Source organism: Pecten maximus, chromosome 4 (assembly GCF_902652985.1).
Source record: "Pecten maximus chromosome 4, xPecMax1.1, whole genome shotgun sequence".
In the NCBI taxonomy this organism is placed as follows: domain Eukaryota; kingdom Metazoa; phylum Mollusca; class Bivalvia; order Pectinida; family Pectinidae; genus Pecten; species Pecten maximus.
The window spans coordinates 4,291,666-4,319,136 of NC_047018.1; the positions used below are offsets into that span (position 1 = coordinate 4,291,666).

At 39.7% G+C, this 27,471-nt stretch overlaps 2 protein-coding genes across 23 annotated transcripts; one reads left to right on the forward strand and one right to left on the reverse strand.

The window, feature by feature from the left end:
- The first annotated feature begins 364 nt into the window (after nucleotides 1-364).
- LOC117325019 (beta-1,3-galactosyltransferase 1-like) lies at nucleotides 365-16,397 on the forward strand. Of its 22 annotated transcripts, none has more exons than XM_033880909.1 (8): nucleotides 365-438; nucleotides 4,007-5,480; nucleotides 9,298-14,083; nucleotides 14,220-14,967; nucleotides 15,020-15,521; nucleotides 15,556-15,691; nucleotides 15,743-16,150; nucleotides 16,185-16,397. In XM_033880909.1, the coding sequence occupies exon 2, from the start codon at nucleotides 4,205-4,207 to the stop codon at nucleotides 5,468-5,470; it is 1,266 nt and encodes a 421-aa protein (XP_033736800.1). In that variant the 5' UTR covers nucleotides 365-438; nucleotides 4,007-4,204; the 3' UTR covers nucleotides 5,471-5,480; nucleotides 9,298-14,083; nucleotides 14,220-14,967; nucleotides 15,020-15,521; nucleotides 15,556-15,691; nucleotides 15,743-16,150; nucleotides 16,185-16,397. The 22 variants fall into 22 exon arrangements, with proteins under 22 accessions (XP_033736800.1, XP_033736795.1, XP_033736803.1 ...); XM_033880904.1 differs by having other exon boundaries at nucleotides 15,743-16,116; nucleotides 16,151-16,397; XM_033880912.1 differs by having other exon boundaries at nucleotides 15,743-16,082.
- LOC117324851 (pollen-specific leucine-rich repeat extensin-like protein 3) lies at nucleotides 5,932-6,651 on the reverse strand. Its single transcript, XM_033880679.1, has one exon. The coding sequence runs from the start codon at nucleotides 6,649-6,651 to the stop codon at nucleotides 5,932-5,934; it is 720 nt and encodes a 239-aa protein (XP_033736570.1).
- Nucleotides 16,398-27,471: the final 11,074 nt, after the last annotated feature.

A 27,471-nucleotide genomic window follows, 5' to 3' on the forward strand; every position in this document is an offset into this window, starting at 1 on the left:
ATAGTTCTATTGTTCAATTTGTCTAGAAAAATTCTATCAATATTATATTATCAAAATGTCATTTATGTGGGAGAAGACTGATATAGGCAGAGCCTGTTGTCAAATCCCTTTGTACTATAACATCTTGTATAATAAAATTTGTTGAAATGCTAAATTCAATTGAATTGTATTATTATTGATTGTTGTAAGTTAAAAGAGTAGATCTACTGTGTGCTTTAGTTGGAAATTTCTTCAAAGACTGGTGTTTTCTATGGTTGATGGTGTAAAGGTCAAAATGTTGAAGTTATGACGTTCCTGGTATAATTTAGTGTATTGCAACCTCAGAGTTGAAGTTTTGGAGGTGTGTCTCGGGTTATGGTCCTTGCCGACCTTGACCTGGGGGCAATCATACGATACAAGTGGCTGTGGCATAACTTTGATATAAATGTGCCTAAATAGGTAGGTTCAAACGACCAACTTGGTTTGATATTTTTTTATTCAGTACATGTTGTAGATTTTAATCGTATGAATGTACTTAGTGAAGTAGCAGTGTCTTTTAACGGGCGTTACACGCGGGATATTGTGTTGGCGTCAGTCCTATTATGATATCTTGACGGGAACACTGACAATGACATATATTTTTTCCCGTTGCATAAGTATTTTCCTCGTTGTCTTATAGGGAATTTAAAATAAATGTCAATGAATAGCACCAAATTGTGACATGAACCACGGGCAATACTGTAATTACAATTTGTACTAATATATCCATGTTTTATAGGCCTAGCATGCAGTGCACGGCATTAATGCTTCACCTCTTCGCACAGGTCAGGTGCCCGGTTTCAAGTAATCCATATATAATATTATATTTATATTATTTCTTATATATTTATATGGTAGAAGATTGTGATTTATTTAAAATATATATATAGATATGGATTATTTGAACCGGGCACCTGTGCCTCTTCAGTGTCCTCCAGTCACTTCCAGCACAGGGACATGTCTAAGCTTAGTCTTATATTAAAAATTACCCAGAATTACCTATAGGTATCTCTGGATATTTTTTAATATCAGACTAGACATGTCCCTGTCCTTCCAGGCTAGTCAACTTTTGGGATTCTACTAGAGTAATCGGCCACACTAAAATATGCCATAGGGAAATATACGCCTTATACCCCCATCACACTAGGTCACGTTCCCACTACGTCCAACCACGTCCTGGAAAAAATTGAAGAACGCAATGCGAACGCAGAAAGAACTTGTACAACGTAGTAAAGACTCAATAGAGACCGATAAGGACGTGTTATGGTCTTCATGGACCTGGAGGACGTGAACAAACTTTGAGCATGTTAAAAAAAAAGCGTAGCGAGGACGTGGTCCAATCGGGACGTAGTAAGAACGTAACAGGGACGCAGTACCAGCGGTATTGACGTGGTAATGACGTAACCAAAACCCAATGAGAACTTCATTGACGCAGTGGAAGCGTAGCGCTGATGGAAAGGATTGTATTACGTTCTCATTGCGTTGTCAGTGCGTTCTTGCTACGTCAATGTAGTTCTTATTGCGACCTCTCTACGCTTGTACAATGACCAAGGTACGCCAATACCACATTGTTGATGACCACGTTAGGTTTCCAGTACGTTCTTACGGTGCTCATTAAGTTTACGACACGTCTGTCACAGGTTACCACCACGTCAAAACCACGTCCAGAGGATCGGCTGTATAAATACTCATTTCAAGTTTAATTCATTATCACTTTCGTTCAAACTACAAAAGAAGATGGTTACAAGTTATCAAGAACTTCTCTGCCCTGCCTGTACCAGTCGAAAAATTCGGTTCTTCGTCATAATCGTTGGTTGCTTCGGATGCAACAACGCTGGCAACTGGTGGTGGATTTTTTAGAATTTTACCTCTGCCTCTCCCACCACGGCCTGTCTAGGTACGCTATAGGGGTTTTCACACACCATACCAAAATGTAACCGATATATACACAAAATAACTTGGTTTTTTTTTGTGTTGGTAAATCTCTTTTACAGGTTCTGGTAAAGTTTCAATCGGGGGTATAATATATGATCAAATGAATCTGACAAGGATGCACAATTTTGCAAAAATTAAGTATATAGATTCGCACACATCTTAATTATTAGTTTTTTGTTTTTCTTCAAAATTGGACGAGGGCTGTACTTTTTTGTTTATTAAAAAATATGAAATGCCAGACTTCTGTCATGCTAGTCTGCCATTTTATATAAAATAAAACTTTGGTCAGTTTGACCAAATTGAATAAAACTAAAGAAATTTTTAATGTTTGAATTATACAAAATCGTGCTTCAGAAAAATAAAACATGTGTTTGACCACTCGAAGTAAACATCAGAAAAAATCTTGTCGAAGTGTAAATAAAACAAATTTTAAGCTAAAACGATGATATTATATTTACTGTAATACTGGAAAATATGGAAATGTGTGACCTTACCTATATAATTATTGACCTTTGGTATGATAATGTGTGACCTTACCTATATATTGACCTTTGGTATGATTTGATTTTCACTCTGTTTCATGATACACAAATGAAATTGAATCATATTGATAAAAAATGATGACTGATTTGACCTGCGACCATTGGTGACCTATATAGTGACCTTTTGCATAACCTCAAAGTATCATACAGGGCTTCCAGTTGACCCTTGAGATTAAGAAATTTCATTATTCAAATAAGTATTTCTCAGAAACGTGAAGGATTAAACCATGTCTAATAGACATTCTTCCAAACCCAAGAGTCAAACATGATTATTGGGATTCAAAACATTATCTCAAGGGTCTACTGGATAACTTGACAATGTTATAGGATAATAACTGTACAGTAAGATATTTTTCTTTGCAAATGAAAAGTTTACCACATTGATGTACATGGCTAATATAACCAATTTGACCTTTGGTCTCCAGTGACTTGACACTGAGCCTCCAGTTTTATAGGTGTAAGTTAATTTGAGATATGACCTTTATGGACATGAAGCTATGTGGTTTGTAGTGGATAGATGTCAAGGAAATATAAACAGAAATGTGTCTTTTTAGGTGTAGAGCAATAATTGCCCGATCAGGTAGGCCTCTTGTTTCATTTTCATTAGCCCAGCATATATGGAGGTTGTTGGAAACAAGAGTCACATCATAGTACATACAATGTATATTTTGCTTCATTATGATTGTCCAAATGTCAAATATCAACATCAGAGATGTGGGAATCTGGCTTTTTCATGATAGTGGAGGATATATAGCCGCGGGGCAGGCCCTTGCTGGATGACATATGCATGTGATCACTGTCCTAGTTATGTATATATGTACATCTCTAGCTACATAACATTCAATTTTTGAGCTGGTGGTAAAGACTGGTCAACATATATAGGTTAAATATACTAGTCAATCGTATTATAATTGAGCTTAATTAGCTTTGTATGTTCGTGGACAGATACCACAAGAGATCATACCTGCATGAAAATCACAAGGTAATTGAGGGTAGGATTAATTATTTTGTTTGTACAACAGCAGAGATGGGACCGCTACAATTTGCAAGCTGACTAGGCCTGTCGCGGTATAATGTAAACAACCTGTCAATCCAATGTGTCAAATCTGATCAGTGATTCCAATTAAATGTGGTACATAAGCTTTCATACGTTACAAATTCCTATCATCATATGCTTTAGAATTCATCTACCGCTCAGTTGAATATTGAAAAAAAAAATTGTTCATTTTTTTTTTTTTTTTTGAAAACGAACCTCAAAAACGTACCTGCTCACTATACGCGAGTGCGTACTATACCCGAATATTTACGGTAGTAAAACATTTCATTGTGATAGCAATGAGCACTACAAAAGCATCAATCATTCATGAAAACTGTCTTGATATGACCTTAATCAATTGTTGCAAGGAAGTAAATCTCCTAAAAATATTTTTGAATTCCAAAAACGGTTGTATATATGAAGTACTTGTATCTGATTGTGTTCACCATCCTAATATCTCTTTGTTTTTTTACAGGAACATGATGAAGTGAAAATTGACAAATCACATTCCAAACACAGAGGATTATCCTTTCATGATGGTATGGATGATAGTGGGTAGAATTGTGAGGAAACATGATTGACCCAGGTGGACATAGGTCATCTGAGATTCTCAGGCCCTTGCTATGCTGTGACAGGGACTCTCTTGTCTGCTCCATATCCTTCACCATCAGCCATGAGTTCCTCAAAGTTGACAGATTTACTTTGTAAAGGCCAACATGACATCGATCCAAATGAGAATTGCAAAACTCTGACAGAAAATACAGATAATAGTCGGAAGGGGCTGGCATCATTTATGGTCTCTGTTACGGTGATGCGAAAACGTAGGACCTCTCCGCAAGTTTTACTGAAAGCTAGCATTACGACAGTTTTGGTGGTGACTATAGGATTCATTATACTATATACAATTCTACTGAAGTATTTCTCCAACACTGTGCCTTATGTGCCTGAGGAATGGGAGCGGATACACAATCAGTACCACGCCCACCACAGACCAAAACTTATACCCAGGCCTATGGACCTAGACCCAAGTAACTTTGTGACTTCTGAAATAATAAATAAACCTCCAAAATGGAATATATCAGATTATGATTTTGATAATAATTTACAAAATACCAAACTATGTAGACAAAAATATCAGTATCTAGTTATCATAGTATCTACTAGAACTGAATTTGATCGTCGCATTGCAATCAGAAATTCGTGGTGTCGGCCTCAGAGGTACAACCTGCCTCTGGATGCCTGGGGATGTGTGTTTCTATTAGGAGTTGGCTCACAACACGAACCCAACAGTGATATAGTGGATAGGAGAATAGATCTGGAAATAAAAACTTATAATGACATACTCAAAGGCAGCTATATAGACTCTTACAGGAATCTCACCTATAAGGTTCTTCACGGACTTCACTGGGCCAGCAAGTCATGTCCTACAGAGTTTGTACTGAAAACAGATGATGATTGTTTTGTCAATACTCACCTGTTACATATACTCATTCTTCACCATAGAGATGCTATGGACCTGTACATAGGTAGTGTGTCTAATAAACAACATGAGGTCCTGCGAGACCCCAACAGTGTGTGGTATGTGTCAGAGGAGTTGTATGGAGAAAATTTTTATCCTAGGTATGCCAGCGGGGCTGGCTACCTTCTGTCTGCCGATGTCGTTACAAGACTTATAGATGTTAGCAGGTATAGAATACCCATTCCAAATGAGGATGCATACATAGGAATCCTTGCACAAGACATTGACGTTAAACCTCTACAAAGCGGCCGGTTCACACTGATGAGTCTAGGTTGGACCCTGTGTAATTACCTCTACCTAGTGGTAATCCACAAGGTCCTGCCTGACCAACAGGGAGGCATGCTCAACAACACCATCAGAGCCAGGACTAGTCACATGTGTACACCAACACCCAACGAGCAGAGACTCACCTGGAACTAGTGCTTCGTTGGTAGGTATCAAATAACGGTTAGGTCTCACAAATCAAAGATATATAAGTATGTAGAAAATAATAGATAGACATAATGGCAAAAATGGTAATACATGTACTTAATTATTGTGACTTGCCTTGGACTAGTAGCTAGGTAATTATAAATACTGGTGAATGGTAATTAAAATACTGAATGGAATTCACATGAAATAATGAATATGTGTACACCATATATATCGCAATTGGATAGTTTGATAAGAATGAACAAAAGTAGGTGATGTTGACTCAACAGGACAGTGACTCACCTGGACTGGGAAGTACACGGTAGGTGACGGTGACTCAACAGGACAGTGACTCACCTGGACTGGGAAGTACTCGGTAGGTGATGGTGACTCAACAGGACAGTGATTCACCAAGACTAGGAAGTACTCGGTAGGTGATGGTGACCCAACAGGACAGTGACTCACCCGGACTAGGAAGTACTCAGTAGGAGATGGTGACCCAACAGGACAGTGACTCGCCTTGAGTGGGAATCAAAGTACATGGTAGGTGATAGTGACCCAACAGGACAGTGACTCACCTGGACTGGGAAGTACATGGTAGGTGACGGTGACTCAACAGGACAGTGACTTACCTGGACTGGGAAGTACACGGTAGGTGACGGTGACTCAACAGGACAGTGACTCACCTGGCCTGGGAAGTACATGGTAGGTGATAGTGACCCAACAGGACAGTGACTTACCTGGACTGGGAAGTACATGGTAGGTGATAGTGACCCAACAGGACAGTGACTCACCTTGACTGGGAAGTACATGGTAGGTGATAGTGACCCAACAGGACAGTGACTCACCTTGACTGGGAAGTACATGGTAGGTGATAGTGACCCAACAGGACAGTGACTCACCTGGACTGGGAAGTACACGGTAGGTGATGGTGACCCAACAAGACAGTGACTCACCTTGACTGGGAAGTACACGGTAGGTGATGGTGACCCAACAGGACAGTGACTCACCTGGACTGGGAAGTACACGGTAGGTGATGGTGACCCAACAGGACAGTGACTCACCTTGACTGGGAAGTACACGGTAGGTGATGGTGACCCAACAGGACAGTGACTCACCTTGACTGGGAAGTACATGGTAGGTGATAGTGACCCAACAGGACAGTGACTCACCTTGACTGGGAAGTACATGGTAGGTGATAGTGACCCAACAGGACAGTGACTTACCTGGACTGGGAAATACACGGTAGGTGATAGTGACGCAACAGGACAGTGCACGTGACTCACCTGGACTGGGACATACACAGGTAGGTGTGACAGTGATTTGCCAACACTGGGACATACACTGGTAAGTGTGGTAAATATAATGATTTGCCAACACTGGGACATAAACTGGTAGGTGTGGTAGTGATTTGCCAACACTGGGACACACACTGGTAGGTGTGGTAGTGATTTGCCAACACTGGGACACACACTGGTAGGTGTGGTAGTGATTTGCCAACACTGGGACATAAACTGGTAGGTGTGGTAGTGATTTGCCAACACTGGGACACACACTGGTAGGTGTGGTAATGATTTGCCAACACTGGGACACACACTGGTAGGTGTGGTAGTGATTTGCCAACACTGGGACATACACTGGTAGGTGTGGTAATGATTTGCCAACACTGGGACATAAACTGGTAGGTGTGGTAGTGATTTGCCAACACTGGGACATAAACTGGTAGGTGTGGTAATGATTTGCCAACACTTGGACATGAACTGGTAGGTGTGGTAATGATTTGCCAACACTGGGACACACACTGGTAGGTGTGGTAGTGATTTGCCAACACTGGGACATTAACTGATAAGTGTTGTAATGATTTGCCAACACTGGGACATAAACTGGTAGGTGTGGTAGTGATTTGCCAACACTGGGACATAAACTGGTAGGTAGGGTAGTGATTGCCAACACTGGGACATACACTGGTAGGTGTGGTAATGATTTGCCAACACTGGGACACACTCTGGTAGGTGTGGTATTGATTTGCCAACACTGGGACATACACTGGTAGGTGTGACGGTGATTTGCCAACACTGGGACATACACTGGTAGGTGTGGTAGTGATTTGCCAACACTGGGACATACACTGGTAAGTGTGGTAATGATTTGCCAACACTGGGACATAAACTGGTAGGTGTGGTAATGATTTGCCAACATTGGGACATACACTGGTAAGTGTGGTAATGATTTGCCAACACTGGGATATACACTGGTAGGTGTGGTAATGATTTGCCAACACTGGGACATACACTGGTAGGTGTGGTAATGATTTGTCAACACTGGGACAAACATGTACACTGGTAGGTGTGGTAATGATTTGCCAACACTTGGACATACACTGGTAGGTGTGGTAATGATTTGCCAACACTGGGACATACACTGGTAAGTGATCACGATGGTGACAGGAACTAGCTTAATAAGGGTTAATACTGAGTGACCAGGTGGATTCATTTGAATTGTACGGTTGTTGTTTTAACATTTAGTTTTTGCTGAATTTCGGTTCTAATTATGTATTAATGATCTAACAATTGGTGAGACATAGTGAATTACTTGAATTTTGATATATTTTATATTTTACTTAACATTTCAAATGGACAGTGATAGATCTAAACTAGCAGTGTTATGATAAGTTTTGATGGAGCTTACAGTTCATTGTTACCAGCTTTATTTATTAGTATTAGGTGTATATATGTTATGGTATGTGTATTAAGCCTACTTTCAGTACTATGGTCTACATTGAAAACATGGATGCAATAGTTTACAATCTCATAAGTATAATCTTTGAGCACTAGTCCTGCCAAGTGGTACCCTGTACAGTACGTGTGACCTGGCTATGTAGACCTTAAATAGATTACCAGCCTTAAAAATATGGCACCTGCTACAGTTTTAACCAATATCCTACATAATCAACTAAACAGATTATCAAAGTAATGTAAATTTACAACTTAGATAAAATACAAATTAAACTGTGCATCATAAAACTTTCATAGCCATGTCTCTAATTCAACTAGTACTTAGAAGAATTATTTTAATTGTCATATTTTATATCACATTTAAGACCTCAATTAATAATATTATGTTTGTTTTTTATCAGCTAGAAAGATTAAAAAAATATTTCTACATTCATGCATCATTTGGCCCAGGCTCAGTACTAGTGACATGCATCATTTGGCCCAGGCCCAGTGACATGCATCATTTGGCCCAGGCTCAGTACTAGTGACATGCATCATTTGGCCCAGGCCCAGTGACATGCATCATTTGTCCCAGGCCCACTTCTAGTGACATGTATCATTTGACTCAGGTCCAGTGACATGCATCAATATCATTTGGCTAAGGCTCAGTGACATGCATGCCCAGGCCCAGTGATATGTATCATTTGACCCAGGCCCAGTGACATGCATCATTTGGTCCAGGCCAAGTAACATGCATCATTTGGCCCAGACCCAGTGACATGCATCATTAGAGGTGAAAGGGTCATAACTACAATGTAGGCATGTGAAACAGAAGTACTTATTAAATTCTACAAAGCGTCACTGTAAGATTATTAAATTCTACAAAGTGTCACTGTAAGATTATTAAATTCTACAAAGCGTCACTGTAAGATTCATAGTATAAATGTAGAAATTGGCAAAATAAGTGTAGACATGTTTAATGTGTTCAATAAAGTGATATATTATTAAGTCTATTTATTTAATGTTATGATAATTTGAATTTAGACAAGTATTATCAATTGTTGGTTTATGTACATTGTTAAAAAGTCACTGACACCATCCTTGTTTTTTCTGTACTTGCAGGTTTGGATCGACAGATTTGATATTGCTGTGACTCTATATGTAGCCTCCAGAATCTATAAATATTGTATATATAGTTATAATTAATTAAACCATGAATTCATGGGTGAATTTGTACTTAGTTGATCATGACCAGACCACAGGATTGAGATGGACAGTGAGGAAGTCCCTGTAGATCATAGGTTTTCACAATTACTGTATACAACAACTAAGAGCTGATCATGTCCTTATTGATATAACATACAATGGGTTTGACAGTTCATTTTACACTTTAAGCTTGAAAACAAAATTGTAAATTTTTTTGCTGTATTTGTTTTCGTTAGATTTGAGTTTGACATTTTCTACGTTGTTGTGTTAGTGCTGGTGTAGTTGACTTAATAGTGTTTACACTGATTAATAGGGTTTACACTGATTAATAGGGTTTACACTGATTAATAGGGTTTACACTGATAAATAGGGTTTACACTGATTAATAGGGTTTACACTGATTAATAGTGTTTACACTGATTAATAGGGTTTACACTGATTAATATGGTTTACACTGATTACTGTGACTAGGAATAGATTGTGATGTATAGAAATACTTTTTTATTTCCTTTTCTAATTTTGGTAATCAGCATCTAACTTCCTGTTGAAACTTATGAGTGACTGAATGACAGGATGTGATTAAAAGGATTCCATAACAGTAGATATTCATCATATTATGAATGTCATTACTTCGATAGCATTTGCATAATATAACTGCAATCTCCGGATCTCCTAAGATTTTTCAGTGTTTTTTTTTTTTTTTTTATTGTATGAAATACAACATAGATTTATGGTATACATGTGTTTAGGCTGTTTTACTTTCAGTGGAATGTTGATTTGAATCATATTAATGATTTATATCTAATTAAAGTTACTTAGATGAAGTCCTCAGATTGGTACACTAGACTTTTTGTAGTGACAATGTGGTAATCTTATGTTCGTTTGTACCAGGTAATCCTGTAGCCATATTTTTAAGTTTAAAGTTCAATGAATTGTTATATTATAAGAATGAAAATTAAGGCACACAGCCGATTAGATATGTTAATGTGTGTGGTAAAAGGCACATAGCCAGATTGTGTTCATGACTATAAACAATGCATCACATGTCTACATCATTATTTTCTTTTGTGTGAAGTGTAGTTTAGTAGCTTAGGAGTTTGTTTCATATCCAACATAGAGTCACAATGGCTTTCCTGTACATGTCAATAAGATCTGAATGAAATGTGATATTTGAATGGTAAGAACGATGATATATTGAACCATAAACCGTAAGTGACAGTAGCCAAAATGTAGTGTAAATGTAAAACCTAAGTTAGTTATTACAACAAATCAAAGTGTAGCTTCAGTAGATTTACTGGTAAGCAAAAGAAGTGATCACCTTAACATAGTAGATTAAATGGCTTAAAGTGCTAAATGAGGATTAATTTTTTTTTTTTTTAAGATTTGTTTAGATATTTTTAAGAGGACAATTGCATTTAGATATACTTTACAATGTACAAAGTGTATAACGGTTCCCAGAGTTGTGTTTTATCCTCATAACTTACATTGAACTTTGATGTCCTACAGAATTACATGCACAGGCCCCAGAATGCTTTATTTAGTACTACTGAAACCCATATCTTGATTCAAATTTTTTTAGCTTTTACTACACAAATTTTTGTTGTTAATTGTTTGTGACCTAGTGTAAGTTGATGTACAGTTTACTGGTATATTTGTTTTTACAGACTAATCTGTTGTGTAGTTTAGTGTGGTTTGCAAGGGGTTTTTATATTAACTATTTCTACATTACAAACTTCACCAGTCTATCCTGTAAAGTACTCACTTATTGGTAGATCTTTGTTTGAGGAATTTTGTCACTGTACCAGTCAATATCTCTCTCTGCTTCCATCCTCTATCATCTAGTCCCTAGCTCTTGCATGTGTTTGTTGATCAAGTTAACTATTATGATACATATAATTTTGCAATATTTTCATAATTTTATAACTGATATTGGTCTGTTGCATACTTTTTAACAGTTACATAGTAAGTGGTATTAGTATGCATGTTTTCTACACGAAGTTGTGAACTTCAAATTTGGTTATATTTTATATACTCATCTGTGTACTAAACACAAGAAGCTATGTAACCTATATAAAATCTGTGATTCTCATGAAACTGAGGTCTAGTTTCACTCCATGGAAACTTTATCCAATACATTTCATAGGAATTCAAAGGATTTTATATCTGGTGATTATGTGCACAAAATTAATGAATTTATGAGGCCAGGAATCTCCTCCATTGATCTATTCTGTGTGTACTGACCATACGTATCGTAAACTTTATACTGAGCACGTATCATATACTTTATACTGTAGGAAGTGTTTGGATCTATGTCGATACATAATCGCTGATCTCAATTTGTTAAACGTTACTTTTTTTGTGTGGTCAGGACACTAAAACACCTTAACAATAAGGGTATGTTAAAGACTTAGGCTGTTATAAACAACAATTTTTAATCAAAATACTAATATAAGTACCAAGGGGATGAGAAAGACTTTAAGTTGGACAGGAACACCATGATCCAGTTTTTTGATAACAAGTTTTTCATGTACAAGGGCCGTAACTCTTTCAGCACTAACAAGTTCTGTAATGCTTTTATTAAAAATTATGTATCTCATGATCTAAGTTGATTTCTACTGGAGTTCCTTTGTAATAGATTTGTTATATATTAATGCTTATGTCCGCTATTGTTTGCTACAGTATACCTTGCTTTGTTATAATTTTAACTTGGACTCTAGGTCATTATTAGTATATTAGATATGTGTTAAGTTTTTACATGGTGATAGGACTTTTGAATCATGTGTTTGTTTGTAAACAGGTGTAGGTGATGAAGTGTCCAATTTCAACTAATTCTGAGTGGACATTTATGCTTACCTTTTTATGTGACCCTTCTGTAACTTGAAAGTAACTTGTTTTATATAAAGATTTTAATTCATTGTAAAAGCCCCAGGCATTTGATGTAGTATACAAAATTTAATGCAAACTTTTCTCCATAACTCACTTTGATGCTGTAGAAGAAACAAGGGTTTATATAAACAGCAGTGTAGTCAAGTCAATTTTGTAGCAAGGAAAACTACATAAATAAAGTACATCTTTGCAAAGTACAAATCTGCACACACACTAGTAAAATACGTATAGCATACATCTTTCAGAAAATAATGTAAAACAAGGATATGTACGTACAGTTGGGATATGTTGCTGGTGTTTGTTTACATTGATGTTATTATCATTCCTGGCAACTACAAACTATTGGATAGTGTGGTTCCTTGTTTGGAGTAGCCTAATTCGTGGAACTTTACCCTGTGGGACCCAAGAAATAAGTTCATTTTGGTCATAATTCTATATACATAGAGCTCAATATTCATGCAGCAATTCCTTGCCACCGAGCAGGGATGATTATATGAAGGATTGGCAGGAGTATGTAAATTAATAGTAAACAGTGTTTACTGTAGTCACCATTGTTTCATCAAGTCTCCTCTAGTCTCGGCTTTCATTTCTACATAATTGTCAATTATTCCTGTGACAATATTGTGATTACATACATTTAGTGTAGTGTTGGTCTACAAACTGTGATAATGAGTTGTTATTCATTTTCTCCATAATTTTTCCACACATACATAATATATAAATGTATATATATATATGTTTACCATCAAAGAGTCATTATAAGGCATTTATCATGCATGTTTAAAACAAGTCTTTGGTATGAAACGTATCTGAAGATCTTCCACTTTTAGATCATAACAAACTAAGCATTAACATTTTGTACAGTGGTCAAAAATAAGTTTCAGTTTTAAGAATAAGATTGGTGGATTTATTTTAAGTACAAAGAAACAGAAAATGTCTCCTGAATGAAAAATTGTTTTAATTTTCTTATTGTTTTCGATTTGATGTACTAGATTTTAGTGTTTCCCAATTATTTGCAATAAGCAGAGGATGTAATTTAAAGTTTGTGTCCATTATATAAAGTGCTTCATCATATAAAGTGCTCCTTGCATGTAACGTTTATATAAGGCTAAAAATATCTATTTGTATTCGGAATAATTTTTGTTTGCCATTCAGTGTAGCCAGCATTATGTGTGTAGTCACTGGTGTTTATTGGTACAGCTGATACAGTGTAGTTTTCAAATAACATTGTGCCGTGTCTAATTTTGTGGTTTCACTATCAAGGTTGTATAGTAATTTGATATAGAGAGAAAACCACAAAAAATAACACTGATGAAAATAACCCTGTACACAGAACTGATTTTTGAACTGTGTTAGTTCTGTAGCTTGGCTCGTTGTCTCAAGTATTCATATTACAGTGCTATTTTTGTATACCATGTCATTAAGATACAAAATTTTGTTACAAAGGATAAGAATTTCATACAGAATATCTTTAATGTCAGGAGTTAAAACCCAAGTTTGAGTGTCGGATAATTAAAAATAAATTGTAGTTGGTGCAGGGAATATAGAAAGACTGGCATGTAGTCTAAATGACATCTCATTCTATAGTGATATCATGCTATCGTTTTCTGCTCTACATTTCTGCTGATCAGATATAGAAAAATTCTACTCAGGTTAGAATGTAGAGGTCCAGTTTGTTGCTTTTGATATTAGCATTGGCCACCAATTTTAAACAGAATTTTTGTAGTAGGAGAAGCTGCTTTGATATCAAAGTTTGGGAAAAGTTTTTTATCATTGTGAATTTGTTAGTATTTGACAATACTGATTACCCGACAATGTCTGGACTGTGACATTATTGATTACCTGACAAGGTCTGGACTGTGACAATACTGATTACCTGACGATGTCTGGACTATGACAATACTGATTACCTGAAGAGGTCTGGACTGTGACAATACTGATTATCCGACCAGGTCTGGACTGTGACAATACTGATTACCTGACAAGGTCTGGACTGTGACAATACTGATTACCTGACGAGGTCTGGACTGTGACAATATTGATTACCTGACGAGGTCTGGACTGTGACAATATTGATTACCTGACGAGGTCTGGACTGTGACAATACTGATTACCCGACGAGGTCTGGACTGTGACAATATTGATTACCTGACGAGGTCTGGACTGTGACAATACTGATTACCTGACGAGGTCTGGACTGTGACAATACTGATTACCTGACGAGGTCTGGACTGTGACAATACTGATTACCCGACAAGGTCTGGACTGTGACAATACTGATTATCCGACAAGGTCTGGACTGTGACAATACTGATTACCTGACGAGGTCTGGACTGCGACAATACTGATTACCCGACGAGGTCTGGACTGTGACAATACTGATTACCTGACGAGGTCTGGACTGTGACAATACTGATTACCTGACGAGGTCTGGACTGTGACAATACTGATTACCTGACGAGGTCTGGACTGTGACAATACTGATTACCTGACGAGGTCTGGACTGTGACAATACTGATTATCTGACAAGGTCTTGACTGTGACAATACTGATTACCTGACGATGTCTGGACTGTGACATTATTGATTACCTGACGAGGTCTGGACTGTGACAATACTGATTACCTGACGAGGTCTGGACTGTGACAATACTGATTACCTGACGATGTCTGGACTGTGACAATACTGATTACCTGACGAGGTCTGGACTGTGACAATACTGATTAGGTCTGGACTGTGACAATACTGATTAGGTCTGGACTGTGACAATACTGATTACCTGACAAGGTCTGGACTGTGACAATACTGATTACCCGACGAGGTCTGGACTGTGACAATACTGTTTACCTGACGAGGTCTGGACTGTGAAAATACTGATTACCCGACGAGGTCTGGACTGTGACAATATTGATTACCTGACGAGGTCTGGACTGTGAAAATATTGATTGCCTGACAAGGTCTGGACTGTGACAATACTGATTACCTGACGAGGTCTGGACTGTGACAATACTGATTACCCGACGAGGTCTGGACTGTGACAATACTGATTACCCGACGAGGTCTGGACTGTGACAATACTGATTAGGTCTGGACTGTGACAATACTGATTACCCGACAAGGTCTGGACTGTGAAAATATTGATTACCTGACAAGGTCTGGACTGTGACAATACTGATTACCCGACAAGGTCTGGACTGTGACAATACTGATTACCTGATGAGGTCTGGACTGTGACAATACTGATTACCTGACAAGGTCTAAACTGTGACAATATTGATTACCTGACGAGGTCTGGACTGTGACAATACTGATTACCCGATGAGGTCTGGACTGTGACAATACTGATTACCTGACGAGGTCTGGACTGTGACAATACTGATTACCTGACGAGGTCTGGACTGTGACAATACTGATTACCCGACGAGGTCTGGACTGTGACAATACTGATTACCCGACAATACTGATTACCCGACGAGGTCTGGACTGTGACAATACTGATTACCTGACGAGGTCTGGACTGTGACAATACTGATTACCCGACCAGGTCTGGACTGTGACAATACTGATTACCCGACCAGGTCTGGACTGTGACAATACTGATTACCTGACGAGGTCTGGACTGTGACAATACTGATTACCTGACGAGGTCTGGACTGTGACAATACTGATTACCTGACAAGGTCTGGACTGTGACAGTACTGTTTACCTGACGAGGTCTGGACTGTGAAAATACTGATTACCTGACGAGGTCTGGACTGTGACAATATTGATTACCTGACGAGGTCTGGACTGTGACAATACTGATTACCTGACGAGGTCTGGACTGTGACAATACTGATTACCTGACGAGGTCAGGACTGTGACAATACTGATTACCTGACGAGGTCTGGACTGTGACAATACTGATTACCTGACGAGGTCTGGACTGTGATAACTCACAGTGGTCAAGTAAAGGTTGTCTCCCATCAACATATTTTTGCATTCCAAGGGTAATTTGATCTGCTGCATAACTTGAACGACCCTTTTAATTATCTTCACTTCAGATCAAACGGGCAATAATGAAGAGGTATGTGGATACCTCATTATCCTCACTATAGACAAAAGTATTAATAAAGAGGTTTAAAGATAAAATCTGGTTTAGAGAGTTGTTTATGAATGTTTGCAATTATGCTGTATCGTCATATATGATTGCCACTTCTCAACTGCCAGGGTATTCGTTTTAAAGTGGAAGGATATATGGAATACGTATTTACGACTTCTTCTCAACAACCAAGAGCACAGGGATATTAGGCCTGTAGCATTTGGGGGTAAAGGGCTGCCGAGTTTGTTCAAATGAATTACCTTTAACTTCATTCACTTGATTTAGGACCTGTAGCATGCTGGAGTGAAGGGCTACCAAGTTTGTTCAAATGAATGACCTTGACCTTCATTCAAGGTCATATAGGTCAAATAGGCTGAATTCTTTAAACAATGATTTCTCGATAGCAAAGAGGCCAGTTGTGTACTGGAATGAAGGACTAGAAAACTTATTGACATGAATAAACCTAGCCTCACTGGTATTTGAATAAAGTTGTTATCAGCACAGTCTCTGTAGAAATAACCTCAATCAACTTCAAAGTTGCTGTAGAGCCAGGTGAGCGATACAGGCCCATTGGACCTCTTGTTGAGGTTTTAGTTTGCAAAATGAGAATTATACGGAGTTATTCCAAAGGTATGAAAATAAAATAAAAAAAAGTCCAGTGAAGGAAGTGGGAGAACTGGTATGCTATGTATGCTATGATGGAGGTTGCTTGCACCCATTTGGAGTTTTGGCAATGAATCCGAAGGTTTCAAATGAAAAGTAAAAATGGGGGGGGGGGGGGGGGGTTCAGTGAGACTGGGAGTATGGAAAAAATGGCATGGGATGAGATATGTAGATTGAGTCTCCTCCAGATAATTGATTTTGTATGATCGACACAAAAAACAGTGACAACGAGGAAAGAATGTTTTATCGGTTAACGTTTACTATAGTGGAAGGAACGATATGATTTAATATAACAGGATGCCACACCACAGAAAACCTTAACACTTCCGCCGAGGAAGCCGGAAATGATTATCCTCCCGGAACTCGCAACACATGGTCTTATTCCCATTGTACGTTATATTTTGTTAATAGTTGTTTTGTGGATTGATAGAAAATCACGGGATGGGAGTATGGTATGTTCTTTGTAGTGAGTGAGTATTGCTTATTGATTTTTACCCACTAATCTGGCGTTTAAACAGAACTCATTGAGACAACCAGCCAGAACTTTAACGACCAGACCATTCTGATTAGCCACAGTGATGACATATAGAGCAATTTGTCTAATTTCTTCTTAAACCTGATAATTCTGAATCCGAGTGATTCCCAGAGAAAACGTGTTCCAGATGAGTGATATAAAGCAAATGTTCTGTCGATTAAAGTGACACATTTTCACATACGCAAAAACACTTTTTTCTTCGGGTTTGGTATTCATCAACAAAGAAGGGGCGTTGGCCAAGATATGCCTCGCAGGTAACAAGCTTTAGCCGTCTAGAATAAAGTACTTAGGGTCCTCAAAAACCTAAATCTGTATGTTGAGCATTGATAAAGTACCAGGATCAGACGTGATGTTCCGGAAGCATAAGAGTGTAACGAATGGCAAAATGAAACATTTCGATGGGAGAAGCATCCACTTTGTTCTGATAATTGTACTTTAGAAAAAAACAATATGATTCAAAATAAATGTGTGACGCCTTCACATTGAATAACAACACTGGCGCAGCAAAGTGTTTCCGGACGAGGTTATAAAATGACCACAGGTTTTAAAATGGGTTCATTCTGATAACAACACCCCTACCGTGCAGACGTAGAGATTAAGGGGTAGTTGGTTTCAGATCCACCAATGGTTAACAGTATGGTTTATCCGTAGCTTCGTTAAAATGACGTATCAGATGTTGGGGTCTTTCCGGATACATTTGCCTAGCCAATGTCGTGGTCTGCCGCCTATCAGCCGGGTTATCAAACATCACTATGTAGTGACAGTTTCTTCTTTGAGTCAGATGAGTCAGATATTTGTTGTAATACTATGACAGAAAGATTCCTGTGATGACTACCGTCCGTAAACAGTTCATTGTTACACCGGTCCTTGAATATCATAGACATGGGATCATTGACGAGGAATGATTGATATGTTGTGAGCCTCGTATTGAAAGAGGCACGCAAGGATATTCTTTTTAAGTCCTACTCTTCTCTTAACTATATAGGGCCCTGTACCCAAGGACTGGTCTCATTTGGTTTGTTTATATCGACGAGGTAGCACTCTAAGTAAACAAGACAAGCAGCTTCTGCAAAATGGACAAGATCGGTGAAAGAGCAGTGATCCAATATTTGCATAAAAAAGGTTTAACACCTTAATTGTCCCTTCATATGCTGCAGTGAAAAGGTGGGCGACGGAATTTAAGCGCAGCCGACAGAGCCTTGAGGATGTCCACCGTCCTGGAAGGCCTGTCAATGTTGAAACACCAGAAATGGTCTATAAAGTTCATGATATTGTTATGACTGACATACAAGATATATAACCAGTAGAGTTGGTATTTGACAGGAAAAAGTACATTCCATTCTGACCGAGGATCTTGCAATGGGAAAGCTTTCGGCCCGATGGATACTAAGACTTCTGACAGTTGATCAGAAGCACACCAGGCGCACATTATCGCGTGCTAATCTTAAACTTTTTGAGGAAGATCCTGCAAACTTTCTTCAGAGATTTGTCACTATGGATGAAACATGAGTCCATCATTTTACTCCAGAGGCCAAACAACAATCGAAACAATGGAAGCACCCTGGCTCTCCCGCGCCAAAGAAGGCAAAGACTGTGCCATCAGCTGGGAAGGTTATTTCCTCGGTTTTCTGGGATGCAGATGGTATTCTGCTGATAGATTATCTCCAAATGGGGCAAACAATCAACGGCACATGCTATTCTTCACTTCTGAGGCAGTTACGAGAAAACACAATTAAACTTAAGCGCCGCGGAAAGCTCACTTAAGGTGTGTTATTTTATCAGGACAATGCTCCTGTTCACAAGTCTTTAAATTGATTGAGCATCCGCCTTATTCACCTGATCTCGCTTCATCAGACTTTCATCTATTTCCAAAACTGAAACAGCTATTTCAGGCACCCACTTTTAGTCCGATGATGACGTCATACATGCCGTGGATGACTTTCTGAACAGCCAAGAAAAGGAGTTCTATAAAAGTGGCATTGAGGCCCTTAAACACCGCTGGCTAAAGTGTATAAATACTGAAGGGGGTTATGTTGAAATAATACAATATGTCCGGCAAAAATCCTTCAATATGATGCTCACAACATATCAATTAGCCCTCGTAGCACTATTAAGTTTCTGACATTAAGATTTATAAACGAATCCTGATCCAAATCTAGAGGTGCCCCCTTTATGAATTCAATTGTTAGTGTAACAGCTGAAGTTATAATATCATACATTGGTTGCCATCTTTCGTGAAGTCATATATGAATCTGAGGTTCGGGCTCTATTTTCGTCATACAACTCTGAAGCAGGCTTTTAACAAAACAAGTCTTTCCACATGATGTTGGTCCCGAAACTTTGGCTGTGAAAGGATGTTAAAAGACAAAGGTCCGCTTTGGAGTCGGCGGTGGTGATGAACGTAACACATTTACCTCTTGTGGTGGTGGCACATGTAATTCTCACGATTTCGTCAGCATCTTTGCCCTATGTTGTGGTGGTTGGATTATTACAAGGGGAATCGTTGTCCCCGATTTGGTTTCTTTATTCACTAATTATATAGAATCAGAGACAATCAATTTTAATTGTCAAAGCAAAGCTATCAGTTGCAGTTTATTAACCCGTTCATTTGCAGACGATATCGTCCTGTTTTTAGAAGAAATACAGGACCTTCAAAACATGTTAGACTTTCAGGAAAAGTAAAAGGAGTTATCCTATTGAACGTTGAACTTACAATGGTATGCTCATTGAGTTGGTTGATCAATTTTGTTACCTTGGCCGAATTTTTAGCTAAAATGGAAAATTTACTGTTGTGTTTAATAACTTTGCTTCCCAAGGTAGAAAAGTTTTCTTCTTGTTAAACAGGAAAATGAAAAGATTCATGTTAAATCGTGAAACAACTAAATTGTAACTATTTGACGTTTTAGAGCATAACATAACAAAGCCAATGTGTGAACTGAATTCTGTGTATCATGTAAAGCAAGAGCTAAGTAGTCTCGGATTCTATGACGTCTGGTTGACCAAGTGTGTTCCTAATGAAAAACATTTGTTGTTGTTATACACTCAACGGGTACATGCTATTTTTACCCAAGAGTTGAGAAACAATTTCGAAAATTCTTAATGTATTTTATGTCAGCATATTGTAGATCGATTTGAATTGCAGTTGTATCTCTCGAAGTCTTTAACTGTTACATTAAAAATATCTTTACTATAAAGTTCAGGATACAAGCACACGATGTAAGTGTTGAGACTGGTAGATACCAACGTATCGCTAGATCCCAATGATTGTGTTTATTATGTAGAATATCATCTTCGCTAGCCATGGCTTTTGATTACGTTTCACTCCCGTAATCAGAAGCATTGGCTAGTGAAGATGGTATAATATGTAGAAGAGAAGTTGAAGATAAAACCCATCATATATCAATATGACCCGTTTATTCAGAGTTGAGAATTTTGTACACCAAGCCGTATTTTTATCGGCGCCCCTCTGTGTTCAAGTTAAGTAAATTATTTGTAAGTGAAATGTTAAACTGAGGAATTTCAGTTACACTGAATTCATGCTTCTTTAAAAAGAATATCTCTACTGAATGACTGGATTAGGTAATTAGTCAGCACTTGTTATGTTTCTTTATTTTGTTTGCTTAAGAGAATGTGTTATATAGACTCGTTTATTGGGCCCTTTATAGGTTTTGGACGTTGGTCTCTTTGATCCATCTGTTAGATTTACCATTTTACATATACTTCCTGATTCTGTTTTCTTTCTTCGTTTTAATACCGTCTCCTCTTTAAACAAGTCATCTCTCCATTTGTTGACCTATTGTATTCCATGTAGATAGGTATCCTGAGTACCTAGGCGGATGTATCATGCTTTAATGGTGAACATGTCTTCTGTTCATATTTGTTCTTAGTCCCCTTGAAACGTGCGTCTGTTGGTCGCTATTATAAAGGCTTTGAGCTTTTTTCTCTTCACTATCCTTGGCTTCTTTGAATCGACACTCAATATCTCCATCTAAACTTCTGTGAGGTCTTGCATTTAACTGTTGAAGATGTCTTTTAGAACAAATAAATATTGGCGGGTCTGGTTTTGAGCACAGGCGCTTGCATAGAAAATGTGATTTTCATTTTTTTTTTTTTATATATATGACAGTGGTATGTATACTCTGTAAAGTACAAGCTTCACTTTTACACAGTACACATAACACTGATATCATTTGTTTTTTAAATTCGCATTTTCTATGCAAGCACATGTGGTTGTGAATGATATAGCGATACATCAGCGCTTTCAGTCCCGGAAAGCATCGATACCTTGATATATTAACTTTTATAGTCTTAGCACGCCGTAAGCTGTAAGCATCGATTTCGTGAAGAAATTGATGGATGGCGTGAAAACCAACCATGTAAATACCAACCTTTCTCAGATAATTCAAGTTTTCCTTCCAACTCATAGTTGAAGAATGAATCAATAATCAAATTTTCATAGTTTTTATGCTATTCTGATCAAATACACATCGTGTTTGGACATATCGAGCTATAAATAAACCCGGCGTAAGCGCTGTGTATATCCCTCATCACTCACTACGGTCACGCCTTATAATTAGTTTGAGAGATTAAGAGGGCATCTTAATTACAGGTAATGGAGTCAACCCCTCATCCCTTACTAATCCCTCGCCTATTCATTGTAGTGGTAGGCCTGTCACGTACCCATTGTAGTGGTAGGCCTGTCACGTACCCATTGTAGTGGTAGGTCTGTCACGTACCCATTGTAGTGGTAGGCCTGTCAGGTACCCATTGTAGTGGTAGGCCTGTCACGTACCCATTGTAGTGGTAGGCCTGTCACGTACCGATTGTAGTGGTGAGCCTGTCACGTACCCATTGTAGTAGTAGGCCTGTCACGTACCGATTGTAGTTGTAGGCCTGTCACATACCCATTGTAGTTGTAGGCCTGTCACGTACCCATTGTAGTGGTAGGCCTGTCACGTACCCATTGTAGTGGTAGGTCTGTCACGTACCCATTGTAGTGGTGAGCCTGTCACATAGCCATTGTAGTGGTAGGCCTGTCACGTACCCATTGTAGTGGTAGGCCTGTCACGTACCCATTGTAGTAGTAGGCCTGTCACGTACCCATTGTAGTGGAAGGCCTGTCACGTACCCATTGTAGTGGTAGGTCTGTCACGTACCCATTGTAGTGGTAGATCTGTCACGAACCCATTGTAGTGGTAGGCCTGTCACGTACCCATTGTAGTGGTAGGCATGTCACGTACCCATTGTAGTGGTAGGCCTGTCACGTACCCATTGTAGTGGTAGGTATGTCACGTACCCATTGAAGTGGTAGGCCTGTCACGTACCCATTGTAGTGGTAGGCATGTCACGTACCCATTGTAGTGGTAGGCCTGTCACGTACCCATTGAAGTGGTAGGCCTGTCACGTACCCATTGTAGTGGTAGGCCTTTCACGTACCAATTGTAGTGGTAGGCCTGTCACATACCCATTGTAGTGGTAGGCTTGTCACGTACCCATTGTAGTGGAAGGTCTGTCACGTACCCATTGTAGTGGTAGGTCTGTCACGTACCCATTGTAGTGGTAGGCCTGTCACGTACCCATTGTAGTGGTAGGTCTGTCACGTACCCATTGTAGTAGTAGGCATGTCACGTACCCATTGTAGTGGTAGTCCTGTCAATTACCGATTGTAGTGGTAGGTATGTCACGTACCCATTGAAGTGGTAGTAGCCTGTAACGTGCCCATTGTAGTGGTAGGCCTTTCACGTACCAATTGTAGTGGTAGGCCTGTCACATACCCATTGTAGTGGTAGGCTTGTCACGTACCATTGTAGTGGAAGGTCTGTCACGTACCCATTGTAGTGGTAGGTCTGTCACGTACCCATTGTAGTGGTAGGCCTGTCACGTACCCATTGTAGTAGTAGGCCTGTCACGTACCCATTGTAGTGGTAGGTCTGTCACGTACCCATTGTAGTAGTAGGCATGTCACGTACCCATTGTAGTGGTAGGCCTGTCACGTACCCATTGTAGTGGTAGGCCTGTCACGTACCCATTGTAGTGGTAGGCCTGTCACGTACCCATTGTAGTGGTAGGTCTGTCACGTACCCATTGTAGTGGTAGGCCTGTCACGTACCCATTGTAGTGGTAGGCATGTCACGTACCCATTGTAGTGGTTAGCCTGCCATGTACTCATTGTAGTGGTAGGCCTGTCACGTACCCATTGTAGTAGTAGGCCTGTCACGTACCCATTGTAGTGGTAGATCTGTCAGGTACCCATTGTAGTGGTAGGCCTGTCACGTACCCATTGTAGTGGTAGATCTGTCAGGTACCCATTGTAGTGGTAGGCCTGTCACGTACCCATTGTAGTGGTAGATCTGTCAGGTACCCATTGTAGTGGTAGGTCTGTCACGTAACCATTGTAGTGGTAGGTCTGTCACGTACCCATTGTAGTGGTAGGTCTGTCACGTACCCATTGTAGTGGTAGGCCTGTCACGTACCCATTGTAGTGGTAGGTCTGTCACGTACCCATTGTAGTAGTAGGCATGTCACGTACCCATTGTAGTGGTAGTCCTGTCAATTACCGATTGTAGTGGTAGGTATGTCACGTACCCATTGAAGTGGTAGTAGCCTGTAACGTGCCCATTGTAGTGGTAGGCCTTTCACGTACCCATTGTAGTGGTAGGCCTGTCACGTACCGATTGTAGTGGTGAGCCTGTCACGTACCCATTGTAGTGGTAGGCATGTCACGTACCCATTGTAGTGGTTAGCCTGCTATGTACTCATTGTAGTGGTAGGCCTGTCACGTACCCATTGTAGTAGTAGGCCTGTCACGTTCCCATTGTAGTGGTAGATCTGTCAGGTACCCATTGTAGTGGTAGGCCTGTCACGTACCCATTGTAGTGGTAGATCTGTCAGGTACCCATTGTAGTGGTAGGCCTGTCACGTACCCATTGTAGTGGTAGATCTGTCAGGTACCCATTGTAGTGGTAGGTCTGTCACGTAACCATTGTAGTGGTAGGTCTGTCACGTACCCATTGTAGTGGTAGATCTGTCACGTAACCATTGTAGTAGTAGGCCTGTCACGTACCCATTGTAGTGGTAGGCCTGTCACGTACCGATTGTAGTGGTAGGTCTGTCACGTACCCATTGTAGTGGTTAGCCTGCCATGTACTCATTGTAGTGGTAGGCCTGTCACGTACCCATTGTAGTAGTAGGCCTGTCACGTACCCATTGTAGTGGTTAGCCTGTCACGTACCAATTGTAGTGGTAGATCTGTCACGTAACCATTGTAGTAGTAGGCCTGTCACGTACCCATTGTAGTGGTTAGTCTGTCACGTACCCATTGTAGTGGTAGATCTGACACGTAACCATTGTAGTAGTAGGCCTGTCACGTACCCATTGTAGTGGTAGGCCTGTCACGTACCCATTGTAGTGGTAGGCCTGTCACGTACCCATTGTAGTAGTAGGCCTGTCACGTACCCATTGTAGTGGTTAGTCTGTCACGTCCCAATTGTAGTGGTAGGCCTGTCACATACCCATTGTAGTGGTAGGCTTGTCACGTACCCATTGTAGTGGTAGGCTTGTCACGTACCCATTGTAGTGGAAGGTCTGTCACGTACCCATTGTAGTGGTAGGTCTGTCACGTCCCAATTGTAGTGGTAGGCCTGTCACATACCCATTGTAGTGGTAGGCTTGTCACGTACCCATTGTAGTGGTAGGCCTGTCACGTACCCATTGTAGTGGAAGGTCTGTCACGTACCCATTGTAGTGGTAGGTCTGTCACGTACCCATTGTAGAGGTAGGCTTGTCACGTACCCATTGTAGTGGTAGCCCTGTCACGTACCCATTGTAGTGGTAGGCCTGTCACGTACCCATTGTAGTGGTAGGTCTGCCACATACCCATTGTAGTGGTAGGCCTGTCACGTACCCATTGTAGTGGTAGGCCTGTCACGTACCCATTGTAGTAGTAGGCATGTCACGTACCCATTGTAGTGGTAGGTCTGTCACGTACCCATTGTAGTGGTGGGCCTGTCACGTTTCCATTGTAGTGGTAGGTCTGTCACGTACCCATTGTAGTGGTGGGCCTGTCACGTACCCATTGTAGTGGTAGGCCTGTCACGTACCCATTGTAGTGGTAGGCCTGTGACGTACCCATTGTAGTAGTAGGCCTGTCACGTACCCATTGTAGTGGTAGATCTGTCAGGTACCCATTGTAGTGGTAGGCCTGTCACGTACCCATTGTAGTAGTAGGCCTGTCACGTACCCATTGTAGTGGTTAGCCTGTCACGTACCAATTGTAGTGGTAGATCTGTCACGTAACCATTGTAGTAGTAGGCCTGTCACGTACCCATTGTAGTGGTTAGTCTGTCACGTACCCATTGTAGTGGTAGATCTGTCACGTAACCATTGTAGTAGTAGGCCTGTCACGTACCCATTGTAGTGGTAGGCCTGTCACGTACCCATTGTAGTGGTAGGCCTGTCACGTACCCATTGTAGTAGTAGGCCTGTCACGTACCCATTGTAGTGGTTAGTCTGTCACGTCCCAATTGTAGTGGTAGGCCTGTCACATACCCATTGTAGTGGTAGGCTTGTCACGTACCCATTGTAGTGGTAGGCCTGTCACGTACCCATTGTAGTGGTAGGTATGTCACGTACCCATTGTAGTGGTAGGCCTGTCACGTACCCATTGTAGTGGTAGGTCTGTCACATACCCATTGTAGTGGTAGGCCTGTCACGTACCCATTGTAGTGGTAGGCCTGTCACGTACCCATTGTAGTGGTAGGTCTGTCACCTATCCATTGTAGTGGTAGGTCTGTCACCTATCCAATGTATTGGTAGGTCTGTCACATAGCCATTGTAGTGGTAGGCCTGTCACGAACCCATTGTAGTGGTAGGCCTGTCACGTACCCATTGTAATGTACCATATGAAGTATGTCGTTCATTTATTGTAGGGATATTCCTATCACATATTCAGTTAGGATTGGTTATGCCACCTATCATTACAGTGATTTCACAATGCGTTATGATGACTCCATGATTCATTATAATATCATGTCTTAACAAAAGTTGTTACCAAGATGAATGCTAATGTCACCACAACAGGATCATTTGCAGCGTTTTATAAACCTATACCAATTAGATGAAGGTAATGGTGATGTCACCAATTCAAAATGAATATATAAATGTAGGTGATAGCATCATAATGCATTGTTAATATAACCAATTTATTCAGTTTTATCACTTATATGGACTTATAAGTAAACAGTACCCCCCTCTTACATGCACCAAATATTTAAGGATTAACATCAATTATTTTTTCTGTTATACAGTCATAACAGAAAAAACTGGAGTGTACTCTAAATAAACCGCGAAGCGGTTTATGAAGAGAGTACACTCCAGTTTTTTGTATGCTATGACTGTATAACAGAAAAAATAATTAATGTTAATTCTTATAATTTAATTTCGTCTTATACACACCAAGATATTTCACTTTCTTTGGCGAACTCTTTTCTGTGATAAATTATTACGCAACGTCATCAGCCAATCAAAAATGACGTTACATTTCGCAACGTCAAACATTTTGTGATGGAGGTATAACAAAATTATTTCAGGCAATGAAAATGCGTGTTTCATACAAAATTAAATTATATTGAAATACCATAAAAGTAACCTACAAACAAATGTACCTATCCTTAAACAATCTACTAGTAAGCTTTCGTGTAGGATGTTTAACAAGAATCTCAGATATGACTACATAGGCGGTAGAGGTTTCGATGACCATGACTTTTTTGGGGGCCATATTTTTTAGTGTACTCTCTTGTTACACTAGTGCTGAATCAGCATGATGCAATCCTGAGGACCAACACGCCGTATGAGTGGAAGGGTGACGAAATCACGATGTTTAACATAGGTTGTACATTATGGTTTGATTGGATGGGTGACGAAATCAC